Source organism: Echinococcus granulosus, assembly GCF_000524195.1.
Source record: "Echinococcus granulosus chromosome Unknown EG_S00071, whole genome shotgun sequence".
Lineage (NCBI taxonomy): Eukaryota > Metazoa > Platyhelminthes > Cestoda > Cyclophyllidea > Taeniidae > Echinococcus > Echinococcus granulosus.
The window spans coordinates 407345-435253 of record NW_020170451.1 but is presented as its reverse complement, the minus strand read 5'-3'; the positions used below and the strand labels follow the sequence as shown (position 1 = coordinate 435253).

General features: G+C 44.1%; 1 protein-coding gene across 1 annotated transcript; it reads left to right on the top strand. All coding sequences in view use genetic code 11, as the record gives it.

Annotated features, from left to right (window-relative positions):
- Positions 1-11273: 11273 nt before the first annotated feature.
- Positions 11274-21401, top strand: EGR_07186 (Transcriptional repressor p66-beta; the record flags this gene model as incomplete). The annotated part of the gene is made up of 9 exons (XM_024496435.1): positions 11274-11667; positions 16799-16850; positions 16885-16945; positions 16980-17337; positions 17372-17634; positions 17701-18087; positions 18428-19031; positions 20482-20735; positions 21282-21401. The coding sequence occupies 9 exons, from the start codon at positions 11274-11276 to the stop codon at positions 21399-21401; spliced, it is 2493 nt and encodes an 830-aa protein (XP_024349190.1).
- Between the last annotated feature and the right edge of the window lie 6508 nt (positions 21402-27909).

The window sequence follows — 27909 nt, the reverse complement described above, 5'->3', positions numbered from 1 at the left end:
ATTTTCAAGAAAACAGTGCCAATTTTGAAAGTGTTGTTTATATAGTAATTCTATTAAAGGGCATTGGAAACTACAAGTTTATAACCTTATCGGAACTAATAAAGAGACTAAAATAATTTAACTAGGGAGAGGAAAAAGGCATTCCAACGGTCTCATTGGTGCGGAAGGACGGACCCTCGTGGTTTAAAATACAATTTAAAAATGGAGAAAAGTGTAATTGCAGGGGGAAACTTTTGAATGTCGTATGGTAGTCCAAAGCTAACCCGTTTCTACTTACACATTTACTCCTAGCTACAAATCAGTAGTCTGTCTGTTCTACACTATTCATTACTAAGAACAACTCAACAGTAACCCCTAAAAGTAGAATCCTATTTTAAATATATGTTCTCGAAAGACGTGATAGTTTTCCTCTATTTTGGATATTTCACAATTATAACTGTCAGATTTTTCGGATAATAACCTTATTTGAATGTGAAGCATGAATGCTTGAGGTAGAAATCAGGCGTGGCACCTTTTGAAAATCCATCCCTTAAGGTTAACTGATTGCGGATCTCTTAGAGCAAATGACTGTGAAAAATTATGCAGCAATTTAAACTGTGTAAAAGTTTAACAGACTGCCATTTGTTCCGTCTCTCCCAGTAGTTCTACCCCGCACTGTTGTTGGTGGACCCCAAACACCAACTTAACGACTGCGTAGGTCAATCGTTTTGAGGGTCATTGACAAGTTGTTTTGATAAGAACGCAGTTGAATTCATGGGGTAAAATCGAAAGGTATTGATACGATGAATATTTATGACCGAAAACAGCTTGATTCTATTGTAAATTAATCATTGACAGACTACTTCAAAGCGTATTTTATTGAGTAAAGTAGTGAATTACATAAGATTAAACAGAATAATACCGAAAAGGCAAAAAATGAAAGTGAGTAATTCGTTTAGTTAGCATATAGTGCCCCGAGTCTTACCCGAAGACGAAAGGAGGTATAATACTTGGGTAGAATATGTATTACAGACGTACAGATGGGCTGTGGGGGAGGTGAGCTACTGGTATGGCCCGGTGGCCATGCCACAGCAGAAGTACAAAGGCGAGCCTTGGGTGCTCGTGAAGCCATAGCAAAAATTTTTAAAAAAATAATTATAAAGTACTACATAGCCCAACTCTCCTTTCGAGTTTCGTCTCCGGCACTCCCTGTGGTCAACCACCCGCGTCGGCCATTACAACGTAGTCGGTGCTGCACAACGCATGCCCACAAACTAACAGTCCCATTTGTCTAACTTGCTTGCAACTAGGACGGTATCTGACTGCAGCATCACTGATCCCTCTTGGCAAGTTCCACTGCATCAAGAGTTTTGTCCATTTTAAGAACTCCATTGGGAAAATGGAGAATGTGCTGCCTTCTTGTATGTTCACCGCTAGTTGTAAGAACACTGGCCTAAGAGCACAGCCATTTCATATAGGGTGGAGGTTAAAATAGTTTCGTGGGACAAGATTTTGTGTCTATTTTCTCCTTGTCACTTTGTTCTCACTTCAATGCTTCCCACTCATAGTTAGCTATCTGGATTCCATCCAGCTAGTAGGGAGGTGAAGGAGGTATCATGTGTTCACTTAGTTGACGTCTTCATACGAGTAACGTAGACAGCTCCGAAACGATCTTCTCCTGATAATTCATGACCACGATTAGTATTGCTTTAGCTGGATGTAGCAGTTCTCTAGAACACGGGACTCGGGTAGTAGCCGAAGGTAGACGTCATTTGCAACCCTTTTCTAGGGGTGGTCACAAATTCTCCCATCCGCAGTACATGCCCTTCTTCCGTCAAGTTGTGATTTATCATCCAGTAAAAGAAATTATGGTAGCTGTCCTTTAAGATCGAGTTCGCTTTCTGTTTTCACCAATGTAGCGCCCCGAGTTATTCCATCGTGGCCAGGAGACCGTGCCGCCGAGCAGAAGTACAGTGGTCGTGCCCTTCAGTGTCCGCGTAACCAAAACAAAATGTGAAACAAACAATCAAATTGTTACAAATAAATGAGTGGATTTAGTAACTCACTCTGGGGGCATTAGAAATGACTAAACAAAACGCAAGTTTACTTTCTTTTCTCCCTGTTAGACTGAATATTCAACGCCCTAAAGCGTTCACCTTAATGATATTCCAACCCTCATTACATATTTTAAATTTACTTTTCCTAATCCTTTGCAGATTTCACGTTAAAAAAGGATCAAAAATTTGCCCTTTAAACAGCAAACCTGAGCTCTAGTGTTGGAATCTCAACGGCGTTTCGGCAGCAATCCGTGTACCAGCAGCTTATCCCCATTTCCAAGTTGAGGCATTTTAAGCACAGGATTACTTTGTCATTGGTTGTAGCTTGACTAACGCATTCTGATGTTTTGCGTCACAAAGACCTTTTGGACAGAACAAATCGCTTTTTGATCACCGTACCATTACTATTTTAACGTCCGCTTCTCTCTGTCAATTAACTGGCTCATAACTGCTAACGGTGGAGTCATGAAACAAATTTTACGTAAACGTTTTTAACAGGCGCTTTGAAAAACCCTGAGGAAGACGTTAGCATCCAAATTGCACAATCCTTAGTGCCTATAGAACACGCTACTAGATGAGGCAGATTGGAGAAGTAGCGGTCACTGTGTACAACTGCGGCACCACGAGTGTCTGGGCCCGTGGAGGAGACTTGGGAGAGCTTATCCAATCTACTTGACTATGAGACTTCGTCAAGCGTAAAGGATGGAAATTCGCACAAACCGAACTGGGGAGTTAGGTGGACGTAATCCTCCTCTTCAAGGATGTTTTCGAGTCTTAGAGAAGAGTTTACGACATGATGACACAAATTAGTTGGTAGCGAGTTGCATGCAAAAGGTTTAAAATTGGTTTTTTCTTGCCACAGACCACGTTTGAGAAGGAAAAACATTGTTTTCTGGCTTAAACTAAATAGAGAAAATCGTGGATTTTCCCTCGCTATATTCGAATTAAGTTCGAGCTCAAAAATCTGTGCGTTTCTTCCTTGGATTTAGCATATTCTACTTTTAGGTGGCAAAGGGGTGGTTAGACTCTTGAATTATATGACTTACTGAAGGCGCCAAATCATCGCATTGAAGCTTCTAATCCTTTCCACCCCTTTTGCCACAGGCAATTATTTAGTCTGAGGAAGCCTAGAAACGTAGCACTGTTTGCGAATAATGGGTGGGAAGGTGCTAATTTCACTGCCGCACGCGCAGGTACACAAATAAACTCAGAAATTCACAAAGCTAATTAGTAGGCTTACTGTCGGTATTACGGAGGAAGAAAGGAGGTGGTTTGTGACAACTTTCTTGTAGGTGCAACTAGGCACAAATAGTCGGCTTTACACACACACGCGTACAGTCACTTATCTAATCACCAATGGAGTGGACGATGTATGGTTTTTGGCTCTCCTCTCCATTCCTTCCTCCTCTAGCCTAACCCGCCTCTTCCTCTCCCCTCTCCCTATTTTGGCCAGTCCCACTGGGCCCTAACAGACCGACCACGTGGGGGATGACAGGTGGCAGGCAGGTTTTGTGCCAGTGTGTGTGTTTATGACAGTAGGCATGCACGCTAGCACCTAACGTTTCCTAAGCCCACAGGCCTAGTGGTGGTGGTGAGGGCCAGACAACGGGCAAGTGGGCTTGTCACTAACCGCAAATAAGGAGTGAGCGAGAGAGGGAGGGAAAGAAGGAGAGAGAGGAAGCTAATGGTTTAACTTTAGAGCACCTTTTCAATCTTTTTGACCAAAGCGCGTACATACGCACACATACACGTGTAAAGAAAGGGGGACTGGCGCAATAACAGTTGACAGTTGAGTTTACCGGAAGAGTTACACTTTTTAAGTAAAAAAAGGAAAGCCCATGAGATCCAAGTTTGCCCGCTTGCACTCCAACAATGGGAATAAAGAATAAAATTACCTCAAAGCAAGACTACATTGTAAGCAATGAACTGCTGAATCCCCATTAGGTGCCCTTTCCCAGTCAGCAGATTATAGTGTTTATAGCATATGCGGTTCTAATTTACGATTTCAAGACAATTGCCGTCAGATGATTTCAAACATTGTCTACTGGAGCAGTGCAGTGATTTCTCAAAGCCGTGGCATCAGCTGGAATGATTTAGAAATAATGCCATTTTACCTGCGAATGAGTGGCTACTTAAAGCAACTTATGCGGGGCAAACTAGCATAGTAGCCTCTTATGATCGCATTTGAGGTTCCGATTGTCACAACTGCTACCATTCTCTCGGCCCTTCTGTGCGCTTGTAGTGAAGTACTTTCAGATTCCCATCCATCACTGTGTCCTTCAGGAATGCCGCAATCTTACTTTGTTTAGTTATTGACCCGATATTCTATCTGCAACCCACAGTGAGTACTTTTTGATAAGGGGCTACGTTAAATACACCACCTAAACTAACCCGGGCTGGCAAAGTGTCAGCTTCAATTTTACTGCCAATGCGCGTGAGTAATGGCATGCACAGGCCTGTTCCCTAAGGAACTCATGCACACACACACGCACACGTGCACACAGTGCCTGGGTCCAGCAGGCTCTCTGCTTGCCCCACTCCACTGCCACCACCGTCGCCCTTTCCCTTGGTCATGCTCGAAACAGAGATGCCGCTCCTATGGCCTCGTTTCTACTCATTTCTACTGCCTGCCTGTCTGACTGGCGCGTGTCACGTGTGCGGAGGTGTGTGAGAGCGCTCGCACGCGCCTACCCACAGACCGACCACAACTCGGTCGCACGTGCGCATCAGACTCGCGCGCTCGCGCCTCGAAATCGGTCAATCGATCGATAGGGCCTCTCGCTCACCGCCTTCCTCCGCCTGCTCCCGCTCTCGGTTATGCCTTCTCGAGTTGCGTACGTACGCGTGGGCGCTTTTTCCCCTGCTCTCACTTCAGTTGGATGGATGGATAGCCAGTTCACCACTACTGATGCCTGGTGCCTGGAATGTACTCTCATCTACCACAAAAAGCCCTCGATGCATGCATGCATAGTCATCTATTTCAACACCTGATCATGGAATTCTGGAAGCGGGGGCTTGATGAATGCAGTCCTCTTTAACCATGCATATGCTGGAGCGATATGAAATTAATTGCGGAAGATTCGAAATGAAGCGCAGATACAGGATGTCCATCGAAGAGAGCAGTGTTTAACTATCAAATCTGACTTTGTATACATTCACTCAGGCAGAGAAATATCAGCACAGCTTCACGGACAAATCAGAAATAAAATAGCAATGGCATTCTTATAATTAGCTGATTCCACTTTATGTAATGTTGAGTAACCTGGTTGTGGTGCATTATAGCACTGAATGATTCAGCATCATCGCACTTATCCTTTCTTTAGTTATTACCAATTACGCTACGATGTGTGCAATCATGAAAATGGCTTGGTTGTAAACGCACAGAAGAGCTAAGAGGGTAGTAACCTGAACAAAATGATTTCGTTCCATGCTACCAGCATGGAGACTGGTAGATCGTTGCCCTCTACACTGCAAAGTTATACTCTTTCTTTCCCATATTCACCCCTCTGCTTTAGTTGCCGTGTAAACTGAAACCACCATCTAAGTGGCAGCCGAGTTTATACGATGATTTTTGGTCATCGAGAGAAGATCTTCAAGTTTGAAAATGTGCGGTTATGATTGCGTGCTTTCAAACGACTCTATTCATTGGAATGAGTCTCCACAATTTTACGTCACACAACTAACAGAGCTACACACACTTGGTATCAGACAAATGCTTGCAGGTACAGAAGGCATAAACAGAGTGTAGTTTTATAATTTGATTTCAAGGCAAATTCTCCCACTTGTAATTGAATCATGGACTTAAGTTTGTCTGAATCGGAGTAACACTTCAGTTGTCGGTTCGAAGAGTTTTCTGGCACATCGAACCAGTATTCTCCACTTGCTACTTGTTGGTAAAATAGGTTAGCAAGTTTTTGTTCCATTTACATACGCCCTCAATTAGCAAACTGCTACTTTTGATCACCAAACAAATCAGATGGTTTTCCGCTTCGCAACACAACATCAGATGCATGTATTATCTTAGGAGTCGAGGTAGGTTAGATCACCAGAACTGTGTCGTCCACCATCAAGCAACCCACCGGCCGACCGAACAAGCTCTCCTGCTCATTTTCGGTCTGTGATTAAACTCGAAGGCGGAGGTGTTTGCGTGAGGCCGCTTCTACTGCCGCCACCGCTAATCCCCCCTCCTCCGCCACACCGCACTCGCCACGCGCCCACAGAATCACTGGCACGGAAGCACTTCCGCACGTGTGTACGTATGTGCGTGCGTAGGTTAACATGTACGCGCGCATGCCCACTTATACAAGCCCAGGCGATCACCTTTCCTTCTGTCAAGCCTCCGCTTTCCCTCTTCCACTGGAGGGGGCGGGCAGCCCACCGCATGTATGCGTGTCTCTCTCCCTCACTCACTCCCTAACTCTCTTCGTGTAATCAATACAGGGCCTCTTCTTCTTTTGCCTCCTCCTCCTCCTGCGCCCCCTCCTCCGCTGCGTCCTCCTGCTGCTAGCTCAGTTGCGCGCGCACCGGTGCTCGCGTTCAAGCTGGAGGCACGCGCGGCCAATGCAGATCGCCAGGAGGTTTACCTCTACGTGGTCTACTTTCCGCATAGGCGGCATTCATTTGATTAATGACAGCTAGTACAAGTCAGAGTCTGCTACACCAGTGCATTTGGATCTCAGCTCCAATCTTTACTACTCCGCATACAGAGCTGAAACTGAGGTAGCTAGCGTTATGTTTACATTAGGAATTAAGGCTATGTCATCCGAACGAAATGGCTGAATCTAATTTAACAGGCAGTTGGGACATGGGAATGGATTACTCTAGACCCCAAAATACAGCACACTCAGTTTAATTCCTTGGGTTGAAATAAAGGTATGGTAGAATGTAGTCTCCGTACAAAGCATAACTTTTGATCGAAGTATTTAAGGCGAATCGAAAAATTGCATTTTAGAAATGATAGCAATGACAAAGTTTAAAAGTTCACCTTCAGGGGTGTTTTTTGGCTGCAGGAACAACGTGCCATCGAAAGTGTTAATGGAGTTGGTTGATGAGGGGTTCGTGAGGAGTTATTATCCTAGGGGCAACCCACAATGAAGGAATTTCAGTTTGTTGAGCAATCTGATTGAAATTAACGAAAGCTTGTTTAGCCTTTGCACTTTTTTCCATATTAAAATTTGAATTAAAAGTGGTTTACAAATGGTACTCTTTTTTAGCACGAATGACTTGGACGTCAGACCTTCCGCTTACTCTGCCGCGTTTTATCAACCCACATCAGAAGGGTCTCGGTGCTCTAGACACTCTTGGGCGTTAAGCCCCTTCCTTTCTCACCCCGAGCATTCCCAGTACCAGAGCGAACTGAAGTGTTGCTAACGTAATTAAATAAATCGGTCTTAATTAATCATTCACTATGGTAACCAACAATGTGGCGAAGGTGGTGGCATGAGGACAGAAACAGGACATAGGAAGGAGAAGTGGCGGCAACAGCGGCATCTCTATTGTCTCCCAATTACGGTGGCCGCTATCTTCCTCTCCCCTCCCCCCCCCCTTAACCACTTTCTCAGCTTGCATTTGGTCCCCACTCTCCCGCGGTCTGGGCCTCTAATTAAGGATGCTGGACATTACGACCGAGGTCTGTCGGTGGGAGGGAGAAAGGAGTAGAAAGAGCAAGAGAGGAACCATTGGAATATGCACATAGGCATTCTCACCGTAAAAACGCCCACCCCATATGAAGTTCACACTGGCATGGGGTATCGGCCGGCATGACTTAAGCACGGATCCTCAACCATTCTTGCCGCCCTACTAACTTCATTCTTCTTCAGGGCTAAAACAGTTAGTCTGTGACAGAACTCAAAGACATTTGGACTTGAAACGACAGCAGTTTGTTAATTTCATGCTTTCGAGCTCAAAGTTGTCTCATTCAAGACTCGGTAATTAATGGATGGGATTAGTTACATCCATATTTCACTTTGGTGATTCACTAATAGTTATGTTATTTCCCTATTTATCACGTTCAAATTGAAGGCATCAATTAACCTTACTTCCGTGCTATGAAGAAAATGGCACATTTGTTTATAAATAGACTTGATTTTATTTTCGAGTACCTTCGATGAATGTCTCATTTGAAGGATTTCTTTGCAATGTTCTAAACCACCCTTCTTTCGCAATTTAGGAAGGATTTATGGAAAATTGGGGAAGGAATCGTCAATTTTTTAGGCTTAGCGCTACTTGAACATGTAATAAACAACAATCGAGGATTTTGTAAAATCGCCACCCCATGGGGCGAGCTTTACCTGCCAGCCTGTTCGGACCAACGTCTCTCTTAAATGCTAAATCAGAAAAATCAAACCTGCTTGTCGTGCACTCTAACTCACAGTCTTCCATTTTCAACAGGCGTAGGCGAAAAAAATTAGTAGATTCCATCTAAACGGCGCTATGTAGTTCCTTTAAAGCATTTGTGCAGACGGAAGTAGGGTTAATAGGGCATGAGAATTCCGCTTGCATGCATCAAGCCTCGTTAATTTGCCTCCAAAGCCAAAATGATCCACATCTAAGTGCTGTGCCACCTCAACCCCGACATTACCTGGCCTGTGTTTGCCTCCACAAATGACCCTGTTTGAGTTGCCGAGGCTGGGTCCGTCATCCACAGCGTAGAAGTGTTCTCCAGTTACCCTCTAGATTGAACGGGCCAGTACAGTTCTAAATCCAAGGCCCAAGCGCGATTTAATTTTATACAATAATGGGACTAAGAAGTGTATTTTAAACCTAGCTGGATCGACTAAACCAGCCATAAACTAAGCCTTAAAGGGCATTGAAAACAAGTCTTAGTGTGTTCACTGCATAAAAGGATGTGAGTCTTTAATCACAGTACATCTGACTTAATGCTCAAAAAGAATTCCTTTCTGAATATAAACTGCAATTTTGTGTACAGGGTGATAGAATGGAAAGTATGCCCATCATTCGGAGATTATTGGGCAGTTGAACACGTTCGCTGCCAGCGTCACTTATACGTGACACTCAAGTTCCCCTACCTTATCTCGTATCCGGCGCATTAAATGAAAAGGGTGTGATTAAGACTAGTAAAGAATTATGAACTAAGACGAATTGATTTCAGATTAAAATAGTAAGGCGTCCGAGCTATGGTTGGCGTTTCGCCTCTGAGATTCTGGTAGTGAGCATGCTGACTAGTTTTAGATCAAGGTGGCTTTTTCAGGATAACCGCAAAAGCAACAAATAGAGCGAAATGAATACTTACCACAGTGACAACTGACACTTAAAACCGCTTTTTCTAAAACCATTTCTAACTTGCGCTACTTGTGAAGAGAATTGTCCACACTTCCCACTTAATCGTTTCAAAATGGTGTCCCTGCTGTCTACAATAATTAGGCGAGGGTAGTAAAACTGGTGGGTTTTAAGGGAGCAAAACATGCAATTATCTGATAGGCCTCTACCAAAATGAGTAATGTTGGGATGACTGGAGCCTATTTCTCCTCTAATCACATCTCAGGCACCCATGTTTCCACCAGCCAACAAGGGTAAGAAAGATCAGCTGCTTTGATAATGCGTGCCCACAAACATGAATTTCATACTTTCCGTCAGCGAAGTTGTAAACCTGTTTCCGTTTTCAACCAAGGAAAAAGCCGCAATGGTAGCAGCACGGGTGGCCAAGTTCGACCACAAGTTGACCAGCACAAATTGCGACGCTATTTAACCCCACTTGTCTGTCATGGGCGAGCTGTCACGAACTCGAGGAGACAACTACACATGAGAGGGTTTAACCTCATCGCCTCATTTTCACTGGACGATCTGTTAGACTAGTAGTATCGATTCTGTCCTTAATTACTGGGTCTGAGGTCACACGCATGAGCTGGAAGGGCAGCGAGATAGAGGAAGGGGGGTAGGTGGGAGGGGGTCGACGAATGCTCAAAGGGGGGTGAATGGGTGAGATACGACGACCCTGCGGATTGCCCAAGGGAATTGGGCACTGAGTCAGCAAAGAGGTGGGAGATTAATCAATGGGTCCGCTTGCTTGTTCTTCTGTGGCTTATTTTCAAGACTAACATCACAGCGTGAGTCAAGCTCGGAGTTTCAAGGCTTTCGTAACACATGCGGAAGGAAGGGCATAGGCTGTGACTCGGTGTGCTTTGATTCAATAAGAGGAGATAGGGGAGTGGGTCTGATTTGAGAGACTGAATGGTCGTGCCGTGTTTTGCTTTGAGTAGGCAGTTGCTCGCTTAAATCGCTTAATAATCAGTTGCTGGTTAATTTTTCATCGTAGGAACTGGCAGGCAGGCGATACGTTAGGATGTTTGTTAATTGGCTCAAAAAGTGAAAACTTTTTTAAAAAAATGCTTTGGAACAGAGGAGCGGTCAGCTGAGAGATCAAATAAGTCTCCGTTTTACGTGCGCTTCGTTAAGGACGTCTTACGGTAAAATTTGTGGAACTCCAAATACGACATTATCTAGCATGGCCATATATGGGCTATCTTGCACTCTCTTCCCCACATTTACAGCACTTACCACCAATCGTTACTGTTTGTGACCTTTGATGCGGTCTCATTTTTCTTCTGAGGCGCCGCTACGTACATGAACATCCGGCAACGGTCATTTCATTACTACTCATGAAAGCTTGGGAAGGAATGTCACCTTTGACCACTTCTATGACAAATATCCTCCAGAACGAATGGTAACCACAATACTTTCAAGGGGGATCACTAAGTAGGAGCACATGGTATTGAGGTACATTCGATGCCATGATGAGTCAACATTGCAGTGCCATGTAGGCCTCGATAGAGAGATGGGGATGGAGAAGGATAGACAGCAGAGGGAGGGAGGTGGGGTAAATAGAGCAGCATCAGGAGCTGCCAGCAAACCAGAAAAGGGGAGTGCGAACTCTGTCGGCGGTGTGTATGCGTGTGTGTGTGTGTTGTGTGTTGGCCTCTTGTGAGTGGCCAGGCCTCAGACGATGCGCAAACGCACGTGCGCACCACCGACACTGGTGTCCGGACTTGCTCGCGACCAGTGCGCGTGCATGCGTGCGCGTGTGAGGGAGAGAGAGGACAGGGCCGAGGAAGGTGGAGGGGAGATGGGGGAAAGGGACGAAGCGGAGGCGAAGAAGGGAAGGAGATACAGTAGAAGAGAGACGCAGAGCCTGGGTCGACGCAAGAGCGCACACTCATACGCACCCAAACGCACACAACACAGTTGCTCAAACCAAGCGCTCTCAGACGGTGCATGAGGATGCCCCAATGTTGTTTTGCGGGTTGCCACAATCGAACGGACGATGGTCGAGGCCTCAGTTTTTTTCGTTTTCCTCGACGCGACCTGGCACGGACAGCAGCTTGGGTGGTGGCTTGCGGGAGGAAGGACTTCAGGCCCTCGCAACACTCTCGTGTTTGTTCACGTCACTTCTCAGCAATTGACTTCGATCGTGACGCCCGACACGACTCTCACGGGGGCGTCCACCGAAGGCTGAGGCTCAAAGACACTGCTGTGCCTACTACCAATCCTATTGACAATCCCTGGCAAAACACGGATAATATGGCCAGTCGAAAGTCTCAGAAATCGGTTAACACAACGACCACCAACACAACTGCGATTAAACCGAATGGTGTTGCGGAAGTACCTGCTCCGGGTAAGTTATCATCCGCTGTGCTTTTGTTCAAACTGCTCATTATTCCGTGCATGCCCTTGGGAGTAGAACTGATGAATATTCGTTCTTTAGGTAAATCATGAGCTAGATGCAACTTTTTTTTCGACTTACTGGCTCCCATTCCCTTCGACCTGCCAAGCCGATGGTTTCTTGTCAATATTAAGGCATTACAAAATGATTGCTAACGCCATTTGGGCAAACAAGCACTGTTAAGTAATCAGCAGCCATGGCATTGAGTCCAAATTGAAATGATAAACCAGTAGTCGGAACTGTTATTTAAATAAACCAGCCGCAAATACTTTTTGGGGCACAAAGCAAAAGCGTGATCAGCCGGCAGCTCACCATCAGATAGTCATCTTGCATCTAATGCAAAAATGGGCACTGGACATCCACCCTACTGGCTGGTGCGAAAAGGCGTGCAGAGTTTAGGTCAATCCCATTTGCCAAACAAAAGGGGTGACGTTCGCCTCTCCACTGGAGCCTATGTCACTCAGGAAGTAGCCCGAAAAAGATCCAACTTAATTGGAACGGAGAGTGTGTCCTGAACGCAGGCGTTCTAACGAAATGAGTTGCAATGGCTTCTGGCTCTAGTGGACACATGCCCATGAGTCTCTCAGTACACAATGGCAACAAATCAAGACCGTAAATATCCGCATCTCAAATTCAACATCTTTGATTCCATTTATTTGGAAGTTGTTAAGCCAGAGTGCTGGAATTTAACCTCGGCCAAGTTGGAGAGTTAAAATTTTTAGGTGCCACACGACTTCTATTCGCTGCCTAGGGGTTTCACTGCTCAAAGTTAGCATGATTAACTGAAATAACTTGTAAGAGACTGTGAAATAGATCTTCCTTCACGGACCTTTCATAATACCTCAGTTTTAACTTGCCCCTTGAGTAAAGGCGTCCGCTTTATGGACAGCTAGAAATCTAATCAATCCTCATGGTCTGATATATTTAGTTATTAAGAGGCCATTTTTTCACCTTTTTCCCACACTTGTTACGATCTACATACTCATAGCTAGGTGTGTTTGCAGCGTAAGATTCCCACGATCTTCCAGTTGATGTGCTCACAGCCGTCCAGTTCAGGATACACAAGTACAAGACCTTCAAGATCTGATATGAATAGTTATCCAAGGTAGGCAAAGTAATAGTAGCCTTAATAATTCTCCTCTTTTTTATTTACAAAACGTTGCTGATCCCTCAATCCTTAAAATCTGCCTCATACGTTCTCGACTTTGCAACATAATTCTTGCGTAGTTTTAGGTCTAAGTCTACCACTTCCGTGGCCTCTTCGACAAAGTTCTCCTCATTTATATTGGATGAAATGTGGCCTTGGCCTGATGAGGCCACAGGCAGGTGAGGTGACAATGTGCAGGAGGGGGGACTGATTATAGTCTTGATAATGCTAAAGTCTTGCTCCTCTCTCTCTCGCTCAACCTCACTCGGGAAAATACATTTTCTTAAACAGAAGAGGAAAGCTTATTATTGTCCTCTCTGCTGTGGACAGACGCCTTTTTCTTCCAGTTTAAATGTGTGCAACACCACCGATACCACACCACACACTTACAGTCACTTTAGAGAGGATTTTTGTGCAGTGTGACTCCCCGGTTTGTGTGCGTGTGACAATGACAGTCACGGCTTCTGAGACAAGCCTAAAGTGGCTCACAAAACCCTTGGGTTAAATATTTTCCTCTTTTCTTCAGACCAGTGTGCTTATTTACTGGGGAAAACAAAATAAGGCATTTTTAAATCTACATTAGTTCTCTCGGTGACCAGCTGTTAACGTTTGACTTCGTTCGCTTAGCCGAAAGCCTTAATCTACTGGCATGAAATATTGGGCGTTGGAAAGTTAACTTTTAGGAACAAAATCTCTTTTTTCACTTATCCAACTCAAAACCGCTGTATGCCGAAACGTGGTTTCGCTTGGTCACTCATAAATATTTAAGACCGACTCCTCATGATCAATATTCCCTCTTGTGCCCACTCATCTTTCACGCCTCATGCTACCCAAGTTGGTCACTTAAGCGGATCGGCTTTACCACTTTTGCTGCTCAGCAATGTGCTTGCCCTCAACCGACGAACATCCTACATCTATTTTGATATCTTCAACACGATGTGTGCAAATATTTACCATTAAATAATGAAAAACTCATGTCACGTATGTGACGCTGCTAGTAAACAAGTTAAAGTAAAATTATCACTTTAATCCTTTCCTTAGTTCGAATACCTCCATTTAATATGGATGGATTAAGGACACCATCGTAATCAAAAAATTTGCTTCGAATGTTCCAAAACTGTATCCATTTAATATTCCAGATGTACACCGTCAGACTGTGACCTTAAAAGGAAGTGGATGGATGTCACAAGATTCAAGATCCCGCAATTTCTTCAAACCGCAGAACATGTTCATGGAGGTTTTATTTTTGTGCATATTTTTGCTGCGATCTCCTCTTCCCACGGCCACTGCCACTGACTGTAGGAGTGCTTGGGGGGCAAAATATTATATTTCACCCCAAAATGAGGAGTCTAGGAGGTGTCCGAGTGTACAGCGGGCGCGCACGCACAAACGCATGCGTGCACACTGGGGACATGAATAAGTGATGACATGTGTTTATTCAGTCAGAGTGGGCCTCACGAACACGCTCTCGCACCCAAGACGCTTTTTTCCGCTCAAAACAACCTCCTCCACCTCCGCCTCCATCGACATAACTTAGCCGAGCAATTAGGGCTAGTGAAGCCGTCTGACAACCAACCACCTGAAGATAGAGGAGGAGGCTAAACACGTCACTTGGAGGCCAGATTAATGAGAAGTGAACGATGGTTTTTTTCGAATGCTTGTGTTGATTACAGAAGCCGCTGTTTGAATTCATCGCCCCGAAGAAAGGATTTATTCTAAATGTCCCCAAAAAATAAGTTTGATGAATTTTTTGTTTGATTCGGGACTTCATTTGCATTTTGCCCTTGTGGAAATATTAATTTATCCCCACGCCCAAGGTTTCGAAAGGTAAAAAGAATATTTTTAAATGAAAAGGTTTAATGAGAAGCGATTGCGTTACGTATACACAGGTGGTAGTGACGAATGAAAGAGGGCGTCTATAGACGTAGACTTGATGCTGCAGCTTTCTAAGCAGTTACATGTATCGTCCTGCTTATTAAATGGAGATAAGGTAGTGCTTGAATTGCCTGTGTGTTTTAAAGAATGCATCACAAAGTAAACAATTTAAATGCTGGTAGGATTAAGAACAATAAAGGAGAGAATAATAATTTTCGAATCCTATTCCGTTAGATGTTAACTCTTCCTCCAGCAGCCCCTAAAACTTCGAAGGAATTTTTGTATTTGTTTGGTGAGTTACGGGGGCACATCCCATAGACATCATTTAGCGGTCTACTAAATTATGATACTACAAAAGATAATCTTTTCGACACAAAACTACATGGGCCGTTTCATACCGTAATCACTTTCCATTTCTCCTAAAATGGGGAAATCCAAAGGAGTCTATTGCACCCAAAGTCATGCTACTTATGAAAATGAGTAACCAGTTTCAGATCGGTTATAAAATGACCCACCAACTGTGGCACATACCTTTTAACGTTGTCATAACCATTGGCATTCAAACATTGATAAATGGTTGAAACACCATGCAACTTCTACCGATCAAGAAAACGCACGCGTGAAAATCTGCTTGAACCCGAAAAAAGGATCTAAGTAGTTGACAGATTCGTGACAATTGCTTGACCGAATTAATGGCTATTACTCTAAAAAGACTCCTTTGACTTCAGGGAACAGTGATTCGGTCGAATCAAGCGCATGTTCGAAGGATAACTTTGAGAAAAGGAAGTTCCCATGGTAAACTGTAGATTTTGGCAAGCAACTAGCAACTTGGTGAAAGATCGCCTTTTTACAGTCATTAATAAAAGGTCTCCAAATTTAATCAAAAAAGGGAGCAATATTGTCTTTAGTTAAAACCATTTTAGTTGTTTTCACTAAAAATTAATGGCAGCATATATAGATATGGGAAACTGGTACTAGTATTATCACATGAAACATTTTATATCCCTATTGAAATATGGGATAGGTTTATCCACATAGCAGTAATCACAGCCTTAAGATAGATTGTTTAAGTCAGTTTTCTGCCAAATAGATTGTTCATACAATACCCCTGGTAAAAGGTATCACTTTGGAGACCAATATTTCCATGGTATATGGTTGCTGGAGGATTAATGAAAATACCGCTAGATTCCTATTTTGCCGTGTGCAGATTTATTAATGCAGCATATTTATAGTACTGCTAGGTCAACATTAGAATGCAATCCTCCCATGCCATTAAAAATGAACGAGGAATTTACAATACCTTGGGCCTGACCTCGGTCAGTGGTCAATAGCCCCAGGTAACATTCCTTTTTTGGAGATGGTTTCCTATTTCACATGCAGCACGAAGTTAAGGAAATAATAAACGGTGCTTTTTCCCCAGTACCGCCCCGGGAACTTAGCAAAATTATAAACATTCATAAAGTGCATGAAACATGACCATTAACGGTCTTGATTTCTTCTGGGAGTGGGTCTTGATGCCTGTAAATCTGGCCGTGAAGTTGGTATTTCCCGTGCTTGTCTGTTTCGATTTGCACTTGCCGATACACATTTTAAGTAGATTTCATAGTTGTCACATTAAGTTAAGAACAAACCCAAGAGTAGTGTAAGTAGGTAAGTAGAGCAAGATTTGTGCCTTGTAGCAAAATCGAACATTTCCTGTGTCAAAAAGCTGGTGATATATTTGCGCTCGCGTTGGACTATTACCCAATCGTTGCAGGATACATACTTACAATGACGGACAGTAGATGTTGGGCAAAAGCAAAATTCTTTACAAAAGGGGAATGAAATTATAAGAGTGTGATATCTCATAAACGTAGAATTACAAATGTGATGTCCTTCCCTAAATTGCCATGCATTTCCTGTTCTCTCGCTTCTTAAAACTGATTGGTCGCCCACATTGTTTTAATTCGCGGAGGGTAGTTGGTCTGACATACGCCCGTTTTCTACTGGTTCGTTGTATTGGCATTCTGTGCTGTATCCAGCTTAGCAGTTTGTCGTTAATTGGCTATTACTTTCTTACAGTTTTAAAGGAATCTCCAGAAGAACAAATTCCCATGTGTACTCCCGCGAAACGGTATGCTTTAATTTCTAAATCATTCCTTTCGTAGACCTAAAACTGTAGCTGATGCCCTCGACTTAAGTCACAAGACTACAATGGATCTACCTAAAGTGGGTTTCTTATTAAAGGCTATCAACAATTTAGAGCTCTTCCGATGTTATTGTTCTAAGCGAGGATGAGGATGAGAAAGTGACGCCTTCAAGTTCGGATACTGAAAAGGAAAACGCCCCTTGCGGAACCAATGGGACAGACGTCAAATCCTTATTGATATCTTTGGAAAATGATCTTCGTCAAGAGGAGGCCACTCTTTTGCTTCTTCAAAAACTGCGTGAAAGCCAGAACTCAAATAATTCATCTAGCTCCCGCCCAGTGTCCAAGGCTACGCTTAATTCTTCGCAATCTTCGTCTTCTTTGAACAACAATGTCAGCACGAGTAATCAGAAACCGACCTCTAGTCAAACTTCTTCCCAAAGGTTACCCTCGGCTGCACAGGCAACGAAAAGTACTATTTTGTTCTGTAAGCACACTTCCTTTAGCTCTGCCTCCAGCTGCACACCAGCCGGGCTCCCCCATTTCCACGCCTAAAGTTACAAAACAAGCAGCTTTGCAATCACTGGAGCAGCTTTATGCCACTAAGAAGGCAGGTCTGCGAAAGCAATTGGAACGGAATTTGGAAAAAGTCAGCCTTCCACGACCAACGACTGGAACCGGGTTCTGCGAAATCGCTTTCATACCTAGCACGCTCACAACGGAATTCACATCTTTATTGGGTCTTGAGGAGGTTGTTAAGTCGATCCAGGTAATTGTCACTTTTCAAGAAGTCATCGTGTTTTGGCTGTCATTCAACTACCGATTTCTTATGTAGGATTATGATCCATCAGGCAACGGAAAGTCATCGGAAACACGCTGCAGTTTTAACCCTTTCTCGTGTGTGAAGTGTGGCACTGATTTTACTCCCGTTTGGAAACGGGAGAAACCTGGCTCCACGCATGTAGTATGCGAGGCCTGTCTGACGGCGACTCAGAGGCTAACCCTGAAGAAGGAGTACGAAGAGGCTGTGCAAAAGGTTCTGCAGCTTCACATTAGTGCGGAACGCGAAGTGGAACGGGAATACCAGGACATTGTCACCAATTCGACCAAGTTGGATGTGTACATAAAGGAGCAGGAGAAAAAGCTATTGGCCACTCAGCAAGCGCATCAGCTACAACTTGCTCAACAGCAGGCAGCTTACAGTCAGCGGTACAATAATAAGGTATTTGTAACTTATTTTTAGTGCGACTTATTTCTATCCAAGTTGAAATTTTCACTTGCGACTGGGCCATTCGATCAGTAATTCGTCAGTCACGAGGATTGCCAACATTTAATTTTTTGACTTTAATGGATTTTTGTGTTGGCTTGGTAGTTTACAGTCATCCCTTACTTTGTATTGTATGAGGCAAATTTTGGTATACATTGCTAACTCTGCCAAGTTACAATGTGTGGAGTCTGTTTTGCATGCATCGGAGCTTTTGACGATTGTATTGTCGTTTTTTTATCGTGTGTTGAGACTTCAATTAGTTTTTGTAACAAGTGTTTCGTGCCACTTTACGTAGTCATCTGTGAGCACAACGGCCTCAGGTCTTCGTCAGTCCCCCTCCACAGTCGTGGGCGGTACTTCTGTGGCAGCCGCCGCGCATCAGCGTTCACGTGTCGCCGCCTCAGTGGTCAGTGGCGCTGCGAATGTTGCTGGTTCTGCGACAGTCTCCAACTCCTCCGCTCAGGCTACCGCCCAGGCAGCTGCAGTCGCTCAGATAGCCCTTCAGCAGTACGCGAAAGCCATGTCTGGAGCCTCTACCACTTCTGCGGCTTCACCCACGGCCACAGCTGCGCTGATGATGGCTGCGGTGGCCAACTCGCAGCAGCAGCAACAGGCAGTTGCGGCCGCCGCTTTGCAGCAACAACAACAACAACAGCGCCTGGCAGCCGCGCAGCTCCTTTCCGGCCTTCAAGCGCATCAGCAACAGGCTGTCGCTGTTGCCTCTGCGCCAACGACCACTGATCACACCGCTAACGCCCTCAGTCAGATTCAGACTCTCCTCATGAGCAACGCTCTCATCAGTGGAGGTACGTTCCAGCTGGATCGATCAGCAATTGCGGCGGGTGTGCTCTGGATCAGACCCCTAGCAGTGCATCTCCTTGCGCATCTCTCTGCTGTCGGTGTGTGCGTGCGTGCCCAAATCCTTTAGTTAGATTTTTTGGGTTTGAAACACCTCTCCCTTTCTACAGTGAAGGAAAGGGGGAAGGCCTCGGCTACCTGGGACGTGGAAGTTTTCAAATGATGGTGACAAAAGTCTTCCCGATATGGGGCAGTTAGTTTCAAGTAGTGGTGGCTTTTACTATTTGTGTTCTGGACTTCCTCTTTTCTGAATGCCGCGATATTTCTTGTGACAGATGTGGTTCGCCCTCTTGTCCACCTGGCGTGCATACCACTTTGTTCGGAGTCTCAATTTCGACCTCTACATACGTCTATTTTTTTCAAGAAATTTCATAGGGCAACCCTGTGAGAATGAGGGAACGTAAGAGGGGCATCGATTTGCTAGCATAGTGACAGGGAAAGGCGAGCTCTCATTGGTTGCTTGATTGATGACGGCATGTGCATATGCGCAGCTTCAAGCCCAGACAATTTAGCGTTTTTTTTTTGCGCTTGCCTACTTTTGTGTTTGTGCGTATGCGTGAGTGGGCTAGGCTTGTGATACTCTTGGCTCTGTGTCCGAACTTTGGCACATTTCCCCCTCCCCCCATCGTGAAGACGCTTGTAAAACCCGCGTCGTACCTCATGTCGGTTAGATCCAATTTTCAAGGCGCCTAATATCAGATGTCTAGCTCGTTGACAGTGTTTGCAGTTTCGAAATGCTTAATTTTAGGCCAGCGTTAATCTACCCCCATCGCCTTGGTGATGGGGCAGGGCCGGTCCTTTGCAAATGATCTCGCTTGACCCTCTAACATTGTGGTTAGATTTGACCTTTAAATCGCGACGTTTATTTTAATATCTTGGATGCAAGCTCTTAAAGGTACGCTTTTTTAATGATGTCGATTCCTTCGGGAGTCCTGGTCTAGCCAGGGGATAGTGCTAAACTATTCGCATAGTCCGTCCACTTAACATCCCTAAACTGTGGCGGAATTCGTAAGTGTCAGTCCCACGGTTTCAACTTATTTGAAATAAGTGAGCTTACAGTTCATTCGTCTCATTCTACAAAGCCACAGATGAGTTCGTTCACGGACAACTTGTTGCTCCACTTACTCGACGATTGCTTGGTGTGATTTACTCTCGTTGTTTTTCACAGCATTTTGTGACCTTAGATTTTGACCGTAAAAAACATCACTTTGTTAGCTGTACTATTAATTGCGCTTTTCTGAACTTATTTATTAATTAGGCTTAGGATCGTACACGTTTTCTGTATAATGCGCATTTGCCAAAAGTGGGGCATTAGTGTATTTTTGATTAGGAATTAATCACTGAATGTAAAGGAACTATCTGCTTTTTACATCCTATGAAGGAGGTATCTAGTGTGCCGTTTAACAAAAAGGGTTGAGCACCATTTGAAGTCAGAAGCACGAGGGCTTTCTTTCAGTAACCTTTACATCTATGCTTGCGCATCTCTGCTAGCGAGCGGGGCTCAGAACGCAAATTCGCGTGCGCAGTTGCTTCAGCAAGCGATGCAGTATCTCGTGCTGCAGCAGCAACAACAGCAAGCCCAGCAGCAAGCGGCGGCCCAGGCAGCTGCGGCTCATGCCGCTCAGCAGAACGCCGTGCTCACGCACTTCCTCAGCCAGATCCAAAGCAATCCCTCCGCTTACTTCAACCTCATGCAGCTCTGGGCAGCCTCGGGCCTCGGTGGTGCTGCTGGCAGTGGGGGCTCTGTTCCCGGGAAGAAGTAGTGCTCACTCTCCTCTATCCACACCAGGTACACCACGCTCCTTCAGTTACCTCGTTCACGTGTACTGCTGTCAACCCGAAAGCAAGTAAGGAAGGTAGCTGCGCTCGCACGCACACTTCATTGTATCTATATATCATCAATCTCTGTACACACAAATATCCTCATACACATCTACACACATGCTAAATTTGAAATATGTTTTTTCTCATCCCTCCCCCCATACTCCTCGTCACACACATGGTTTGCTGATTTTACTACAACTTGCGTGCGCACCTTTGTCGGACTCCTATTGTTTACACTATTCTATCCTTTTTTCCCCCACCATTAAGTATATAAATATAAACCCAACACTGTAAAGTCCCTTGCTCTCTTCCTCAATCGTTGAACTCCAAAACTTAACCGTTTTGGTCCCTTTTTTTGCGTTTGATCGCAAATCCAGAGCGTCTGCTCGAGCATTCTCTAACTTCATAAAGTAATGGGGATTTCGTTTGCAGGAGGGGGAGGGGTTGTCGGTTGTTTGTGATTTTAGCGTTGCCCATTGTCCGAAGTCGCCTCGTGCGTCTGGTCGATTGGATTTTATGTTCTGCTTGCAAGCCGCGAAGTGACGTGGGCCCTCCACACTGGTGATTGCGACTCCACGGAGCTGTGAGCTGGGTTTGTAGCGACGCGTGTGCATTGTTTGCTGGAGGTGAAATTGTTGTAAAGCGAGCGGATTAATGGGAGGTTAAGGGTGACTTTTTGTCTATTTGTCTTCGTTTTGGTGAATCACTGTGATTTCCACCGACGTGGCTCGGGGAAGGGGTGCAGGATCCGATTTCAGAGGGTTCATGTCAAAGCGAACTTAATTTGATGATAAATGAGTTTTGACGGATGCTGTGGCCGTATGCACGTGCATGCGAGCGCGGAAAAGGTGGGTAGAAAAGACCCTGCAACAGAGCAAGTACGTACGCATTTTTCTCAACCTGGTGTGCATTTATTTTTTTCGTACACGAAGAGATGATTTATAGCTTTCTTTAGTTTACGAGGTAAAAAGTCACCTCCAATCTCCTTCTCCATCCCCTCGTCCTCCTAGTAGTTGTTTCCACACCCCATAATTCGCACAGTCACTAGAAAAGTTGCTATTTAAAGCTGCCCCTCTTGACAAGCTTACTGCGAGAGGGAGCACTTTAAGCCGTGAAATATTATTCAGTCCACAATACCAACTCTGCATGCATCAGTGGGGTTGAGAGAGGACGGGGAAGCAGTGATTTAAATCGTATCTTGGCGAGATCTGAGGTTGACCAAGTCGAGATGAGAAAGTGCGTGTAGTCTACTCGGTGAAGGCTCCATTAATCAGGGCAGATCGGATCGCCACCGCGTCCGTCAGTTCATTTTACACCATATAGGACGCTCTGGAAATGCATAATCTGGAAGGTTCTTTACCGGCAATTTCCTTTCAAGTTGTGAGCACATCCTTCTGGGAATATCAGCCCAACTCAGGCACAGGTCGACGCCTGTGTTTGCATTCTGATTTACTTTGAAACCCGTGTTATTTTGAATGCTCAGGTCCAGAATCCTACTTTGAGACGCCATTACAATTTGTGTGGACCTCCCAACAGGCCCCGGGTATTTCAGCAGAGAGTTGCAACTTAAATTTTGGCGTTTAGCTATAAACTCTCGGCGCCAAAAGTAAATGACGTCGAGAATTGAAGCCTTGAATAAAGTTACGTATTCTAATAGGGGTGGATCCTTTACTATTTCCTTAGTTATGCAATCAAACAGCATTTGAAAGGATTCCACCAGATGTCAGAATTAAATCCGAAGCAGCCCTTTACTACAGTGTCCTTCTATCAACAATTTCTCCGACTGTTAAGGATCTTACCTTAGTTTATCACATCTAAATGATTGAGGAACCGTCGACGTTTTTATCGCAACTTATCCAAAAGGCACGACAAGAGGAGTGTCTGCCATGTGGTTAGTTCCGGAGGACCGTTCTGGTAAATTTTTAAGGTCCTCTATTCATTCGATAGTTCATTTTTGGTCTTTGTCAGACCTTCTTAGCCAAGGTAGCTCTCCACGGTGCGCGTTTTGAGATCCTCTCGTTACGTAGTCATAATATCCTCATGCAACGGCAGAGGCAATTCACAGATGGAATTTCTGTTACCGATTGATCGGGCCTATTAAGCGATGGGGTTATTGGAGTTACGGCATCTTTTTGTCATGCTACAACTGCAAATGGTGGAACCAACCCTCGTTTTTCATTCAACTTGGCTACGATTTATTCGAAGGATCACCTTTTCTTTTCACTACCTAACATGTCAGTTAAAGTCACCAAACACCAAATGACATACTAGTTGGTACTATTATATCCTTTGATCCAGTGACGGGACCAGTCTCATTAATTCGACTTCCAACATTTCATAGAATGTCATACTATCTTTTATCAATTAACCAACCTGCTTTGGTTCTGTAAGATGGTTGGGCAATATGGCGAATAGAAACTCCGCTGCTGACATCTATCACCTACTTACAGAGCTAAAACCACATTGGTTACTGTTTATTTGGCTCGTATTTTTGTATTGTACCTTTATCAAAAGGTCTGACCGGTCAGAACAAGTTCGTCGCGCCAACCGCCATGGCAGTGCAAAGGTGAAGTTGACACTGCTGGATGAAAAGTCTTTACGCAGAGTTGTAGTGTTGAAGAGCGTTAGCTGAAACACAACATTCAACAAGCCCGTACTACCCTCATTCCATGCCCGACAATACGATGCATGCGAACGCTTCACAGAAAACAACTGGCACATTTGTGGAGTCGCTGTTGATAAACAACTTCATTAACATTTACTACTTGTTACTCACCCACATCAAGTTGTTCCTCGCCAATCCAACTAGCAATGAGTATGCAAAGTCCCATGACACAAATGAGTCGTCAGGGTAGACAGGTGGATTACTTGATCGAGGGTTTTGGCTCGCCCCGATTCGTGTTGTGCAGTTGTTGACATGCTCATATGCCTACCACTGGGTGTGTGCATGCCCCTGGTTATCGCATAATCACAGCCTTAGTCAAGAGACCTACCAAGTCATGCAATGCAACACAGTCCCCCTCTTCTTCTTTCCCCCCCCCCCCCAACCCCGCCTTGTGGACCAGTCATGGCGTGGATTTAGACTTATCGCTTTTCTCTCTCCTATTCTGCTCCCTTTTCTTCTCTTCTCTGCTCCAGATCGTGGATACTACACAGTGAAGTAGGATGTAGTGACTGTGGACACACACCACTGCCAGTTCAGGTCCTTCACCAGGAATTTCACATTGATACAAGATTCAAAGGACACACTTCATTTAGACTATCAGAAACGTTTAGAAGGAGATGGGTACGTTTTTGAGATATCCTAAGACATGCATGTGTTGTCTTGTACCCAACAAACTCCAATTTTACTCCAAGTGGAATAATAAGGATGGTATGTGGCTGAGGATGCAAGTAAAAAACACTATGTGAAGCACCCCATGAGCGACTGACCTTACCTTGCCATTAGGGTTACCATCGAACGTGCATGGTGTTGTTGTTGTGTCTATATGCTTGTTTTACACTAAACTCTGCGAAAAATGTCGTCTCAACTCGATGTGGCACCAGCATTAACACTATCGGAGGCGTTCTGTCGTTTTATTTGCTATTGCTAGTGCTCATCAATGGGCGAATGTTATGCCTATGTCAATAAAGTCTAAAATCAACTGCCAACAAACGGAAAGCAAAACGTGTTTTTTTTCTCCGTAATTAGGATAGGTAACAACGGCCTAGGCCGTTAGGCAGTAGACTGTGTAAGGGGCAAGAGGGCTTTTGGTTTGGGCTACAGAAAACCTCACACCAGCAGATGTTCAGCACAACTTGCCCTTGTCTGCGTACTTCTATCCGCATTTCACTTTCAACGTCTTTAGGCTTTGAATCAAAAGAACATGAAATACTCATGAATTTCATTCCAAAACCAGGAAGAAGATGAAATTGTTGGCGTTTCAAAAGGATCAGTTAGGAAATACAGAGTCAACTTTTAAGGCTAAAATGGTAATATTGTTCAGCAAACAGGCGCCAGACGTCATCATTAACTTGGTGACATTAAGTTCTGTTACGAAGGTCTCAAATGTTGTTGCCTCATTTTACGAGCTGGTGGTTTATGAAATAAAAACTCGTCCAAATCCTCGCTCAGTCTGATGGCAAGTTAAAGTACTTCACTTTCACCTGGCGGTTCTTGAGCCAACAGTTCGTCTGGTCTCAGGATTCAAGCAGATTTGGCAAAGGGACTATACTCAAGCAGAGGCACCACCAAAGATCAAAAGTAGGGGTGTTGACACACTGAATTCGTGTATCGAGGTTAGGAGGTAGCCACCAATCACACGACAAATACACATCCGCGGGTTCATTGAGAATCCTCCTTGATACACAGACCTGAAGTTGTACTGAGTCAAGGTAAATTCTGGATCAAACTAAAGCTTGTGAAAAGACGCGGATACTACAGTAACCATAATGTCTGAGCATGACTTTCATGTGACATACACTTTGAGAAGAAGGAGAAGCACGTGAAGTTGAAATAGTCTTGCCCTAAAAATCGCTAAGTCGTCAAAATTGTCACAGGCTAACTGACTCGAGCTGCAAAGATCGAGGTCTTGTCGACTCCTCAACTGTTGGCAGCCATTCAACAACAAGTCGATGTAATATACACCTCTCTGAAGATGACCTTATTCGCTGAAATTGCGCGCCACACACGCACTTTTGCTCCTCCATGAAGATTTATGCATACCCACTAATTAAATCTTTTGCGTAATTAAGAAAAGATTTACTTTAATTTCTGCCACAATCTGGTTCCTCCTTTTCCCACCACTGATCCTTCCAATTTTCAAGAAAACAGTGCCAATTTTGAAAGTGTTGTTTATATAGTAATTCTATTAAAGGGCATTGGAAACTACAAGTTTATAACCTTATCGGAACTAATAAAGAGACTAAAATAATTTAACTAGGGAGAGGAAAAAGGCATTCCAACGGTCTCATTGGTGCGGAAGGACGGACCCTCGTGGTTTAAAATACAATTTAAAAATGGAGAAAAGTGTAATTGCAGGGGGAAACTTTTGAATGTCGTATGGTAGTCCAAAGCTAACCCGTTTCTACTTACACATTTACTCCTAGCTACAAATCAGTAGTCTGTCTGTTCTACACTATTCATTACTAAGAACAACTCAACAGTAACCCCTAAAAGTAGAATCCTATTTTAAATATATGTTCTCGAAAGACGTGATAGTTTTCCTCTATTTTGGATATTTCACAATTATAACTGTCAGATTTTTCGGATAATAACCTTATTTGAATGTGAAGCATGAATGCTTGAGGTAGAAATCAGGCGTGGCACCTTTTGAAAATCCATCCCTTAAGGTTAACTGATTGCGGATCTCTTAGAGCAAATGACTGTGAAAAATTATGCAGCAATTTAAACTGTGTAAAAGTTTAACAGACTGCCATTTGTTCCGTCTCTCCCAGTAGTTCTACCCCGCACTGTTGTTGGTGGACCCCAAACACCAACTTAACGACTGCGTAGGTCAATCGTTTTGAGGGTCATTGACAAGTTGTTTTGATAAGAACGCAGTTGAATTCATGGGGTAAAATCGAAAGGTATTGATACGATGAATATTTATGACCGAAAACAGCTTGATTCTATTGTAAATTAATCATTGACAGACTACTTCAAAGCGTATTTTATTGAGTAAAGTAGTGAATTACATAAGATTAAACAGAATAATACCGAAAAGGCAAAAAATGAAAGTGAGTAATTCGTTTAGTTAGCATATAGTGCCCCGAGTCTTACCCGAAGACGAAAGGAGGTATAATACTTGGGTAGAATATGTATTACAGACGTACAGATGGGCTGTGGGGGAGGTGAGCTACTGGTATGGCCCGGTGGCCATGCCACAGCAGAAGTACAAAGGCGAGCCTTGGGTGCTCGTGAAGCCATAGCAAAAATTTTTAAAAAAATAATTATAAAGTACTACATAGCCCAACTCTCCTTTCGAGTTTCGTCTCCGGCACTCCCTGTGGTCAACCACCCGCGTCGGCCATTACAACGTAGTCGGTGCTGCACAACGCATGCCCACAAACTAACAGTCCCATTTGTCTAACTTGCTTGCAACTAGGACGGTATCTGACTGCAGCATCACTGATCCCTCTTGGCAAGTTCCACTGCATCAAGAGTTTTGTCCATTTTAAGAACTCCATTGGGAAAATGGAGAATGTGCTGCCTTCTTGTATGTTCACCGCTAGTTGTAAGAACACTGGCCTAAGAGCACAGCCATTTCATATAGGGTGGAGGTTAAAATAGTTTCGTGGGACAAGATTTTGTGTCTATTTTCTCCTTGTCACTTTGTTCTCACTTCAATGCTTCCCACTCATAGTTAGCTATCTGGATTCCATCCAGCTAGTAGGGAGGTGAAGGAGGTATCATGTGTTCACTTAGTTGACGTCTTCATACGAGTAACGTAGACAGCTCCGAAACGATCTTCTCCTGATAATTCATGACCACGATTAGTATTGCTTTAGCTGGATGTAGCAGTTCTCTAGAACACGGGACTCGGGTAGTAGCCGAAGGTAGACGTCATTTGCAACCCTTTTCTAGGGGTGGTCACAAATTCTCCCATCCGCAGTACATGCCCTTCTTCCGTCAAGTTGTGATTTATCATCCAGTAAAAGAAATTATGGTAGCTGTCCTTTAAGATCGAGTTCGCTTTCTGTTTTCACCAATGTAGCGCCCCGAGTTATTCCATCGTGGCCAGGAGACCGTGCCGCCGAGCAGAAGTACAGTGGTCGTGCCCTTCAGTGTCCGCGTAACCAAAACAAAATGTGAAACAAACAATCAAATTGTTACAAATAAATGAGTGGATTTAGTAACTCACTCTGGGGGCATTAGAAATGACTAAACAAAACGCAAGTTTACTTTCTTTTCTCCCTGTTAGACTGAATATTCAACGCCCTAAAGCGTTCACCTTAATGATATTCCAACCCTCATTACATATTTTAAATTTACTTTTCCTAATCCTTTGCAGATTTCACGTTAAAAAAGGATCAAAAATTTGCCCTTTAAACAGCAAACCTGAGCTCTAGTGTTGGAATCTCAACGGCGTTTCGGCAGCAATCCGTGTACCAGCA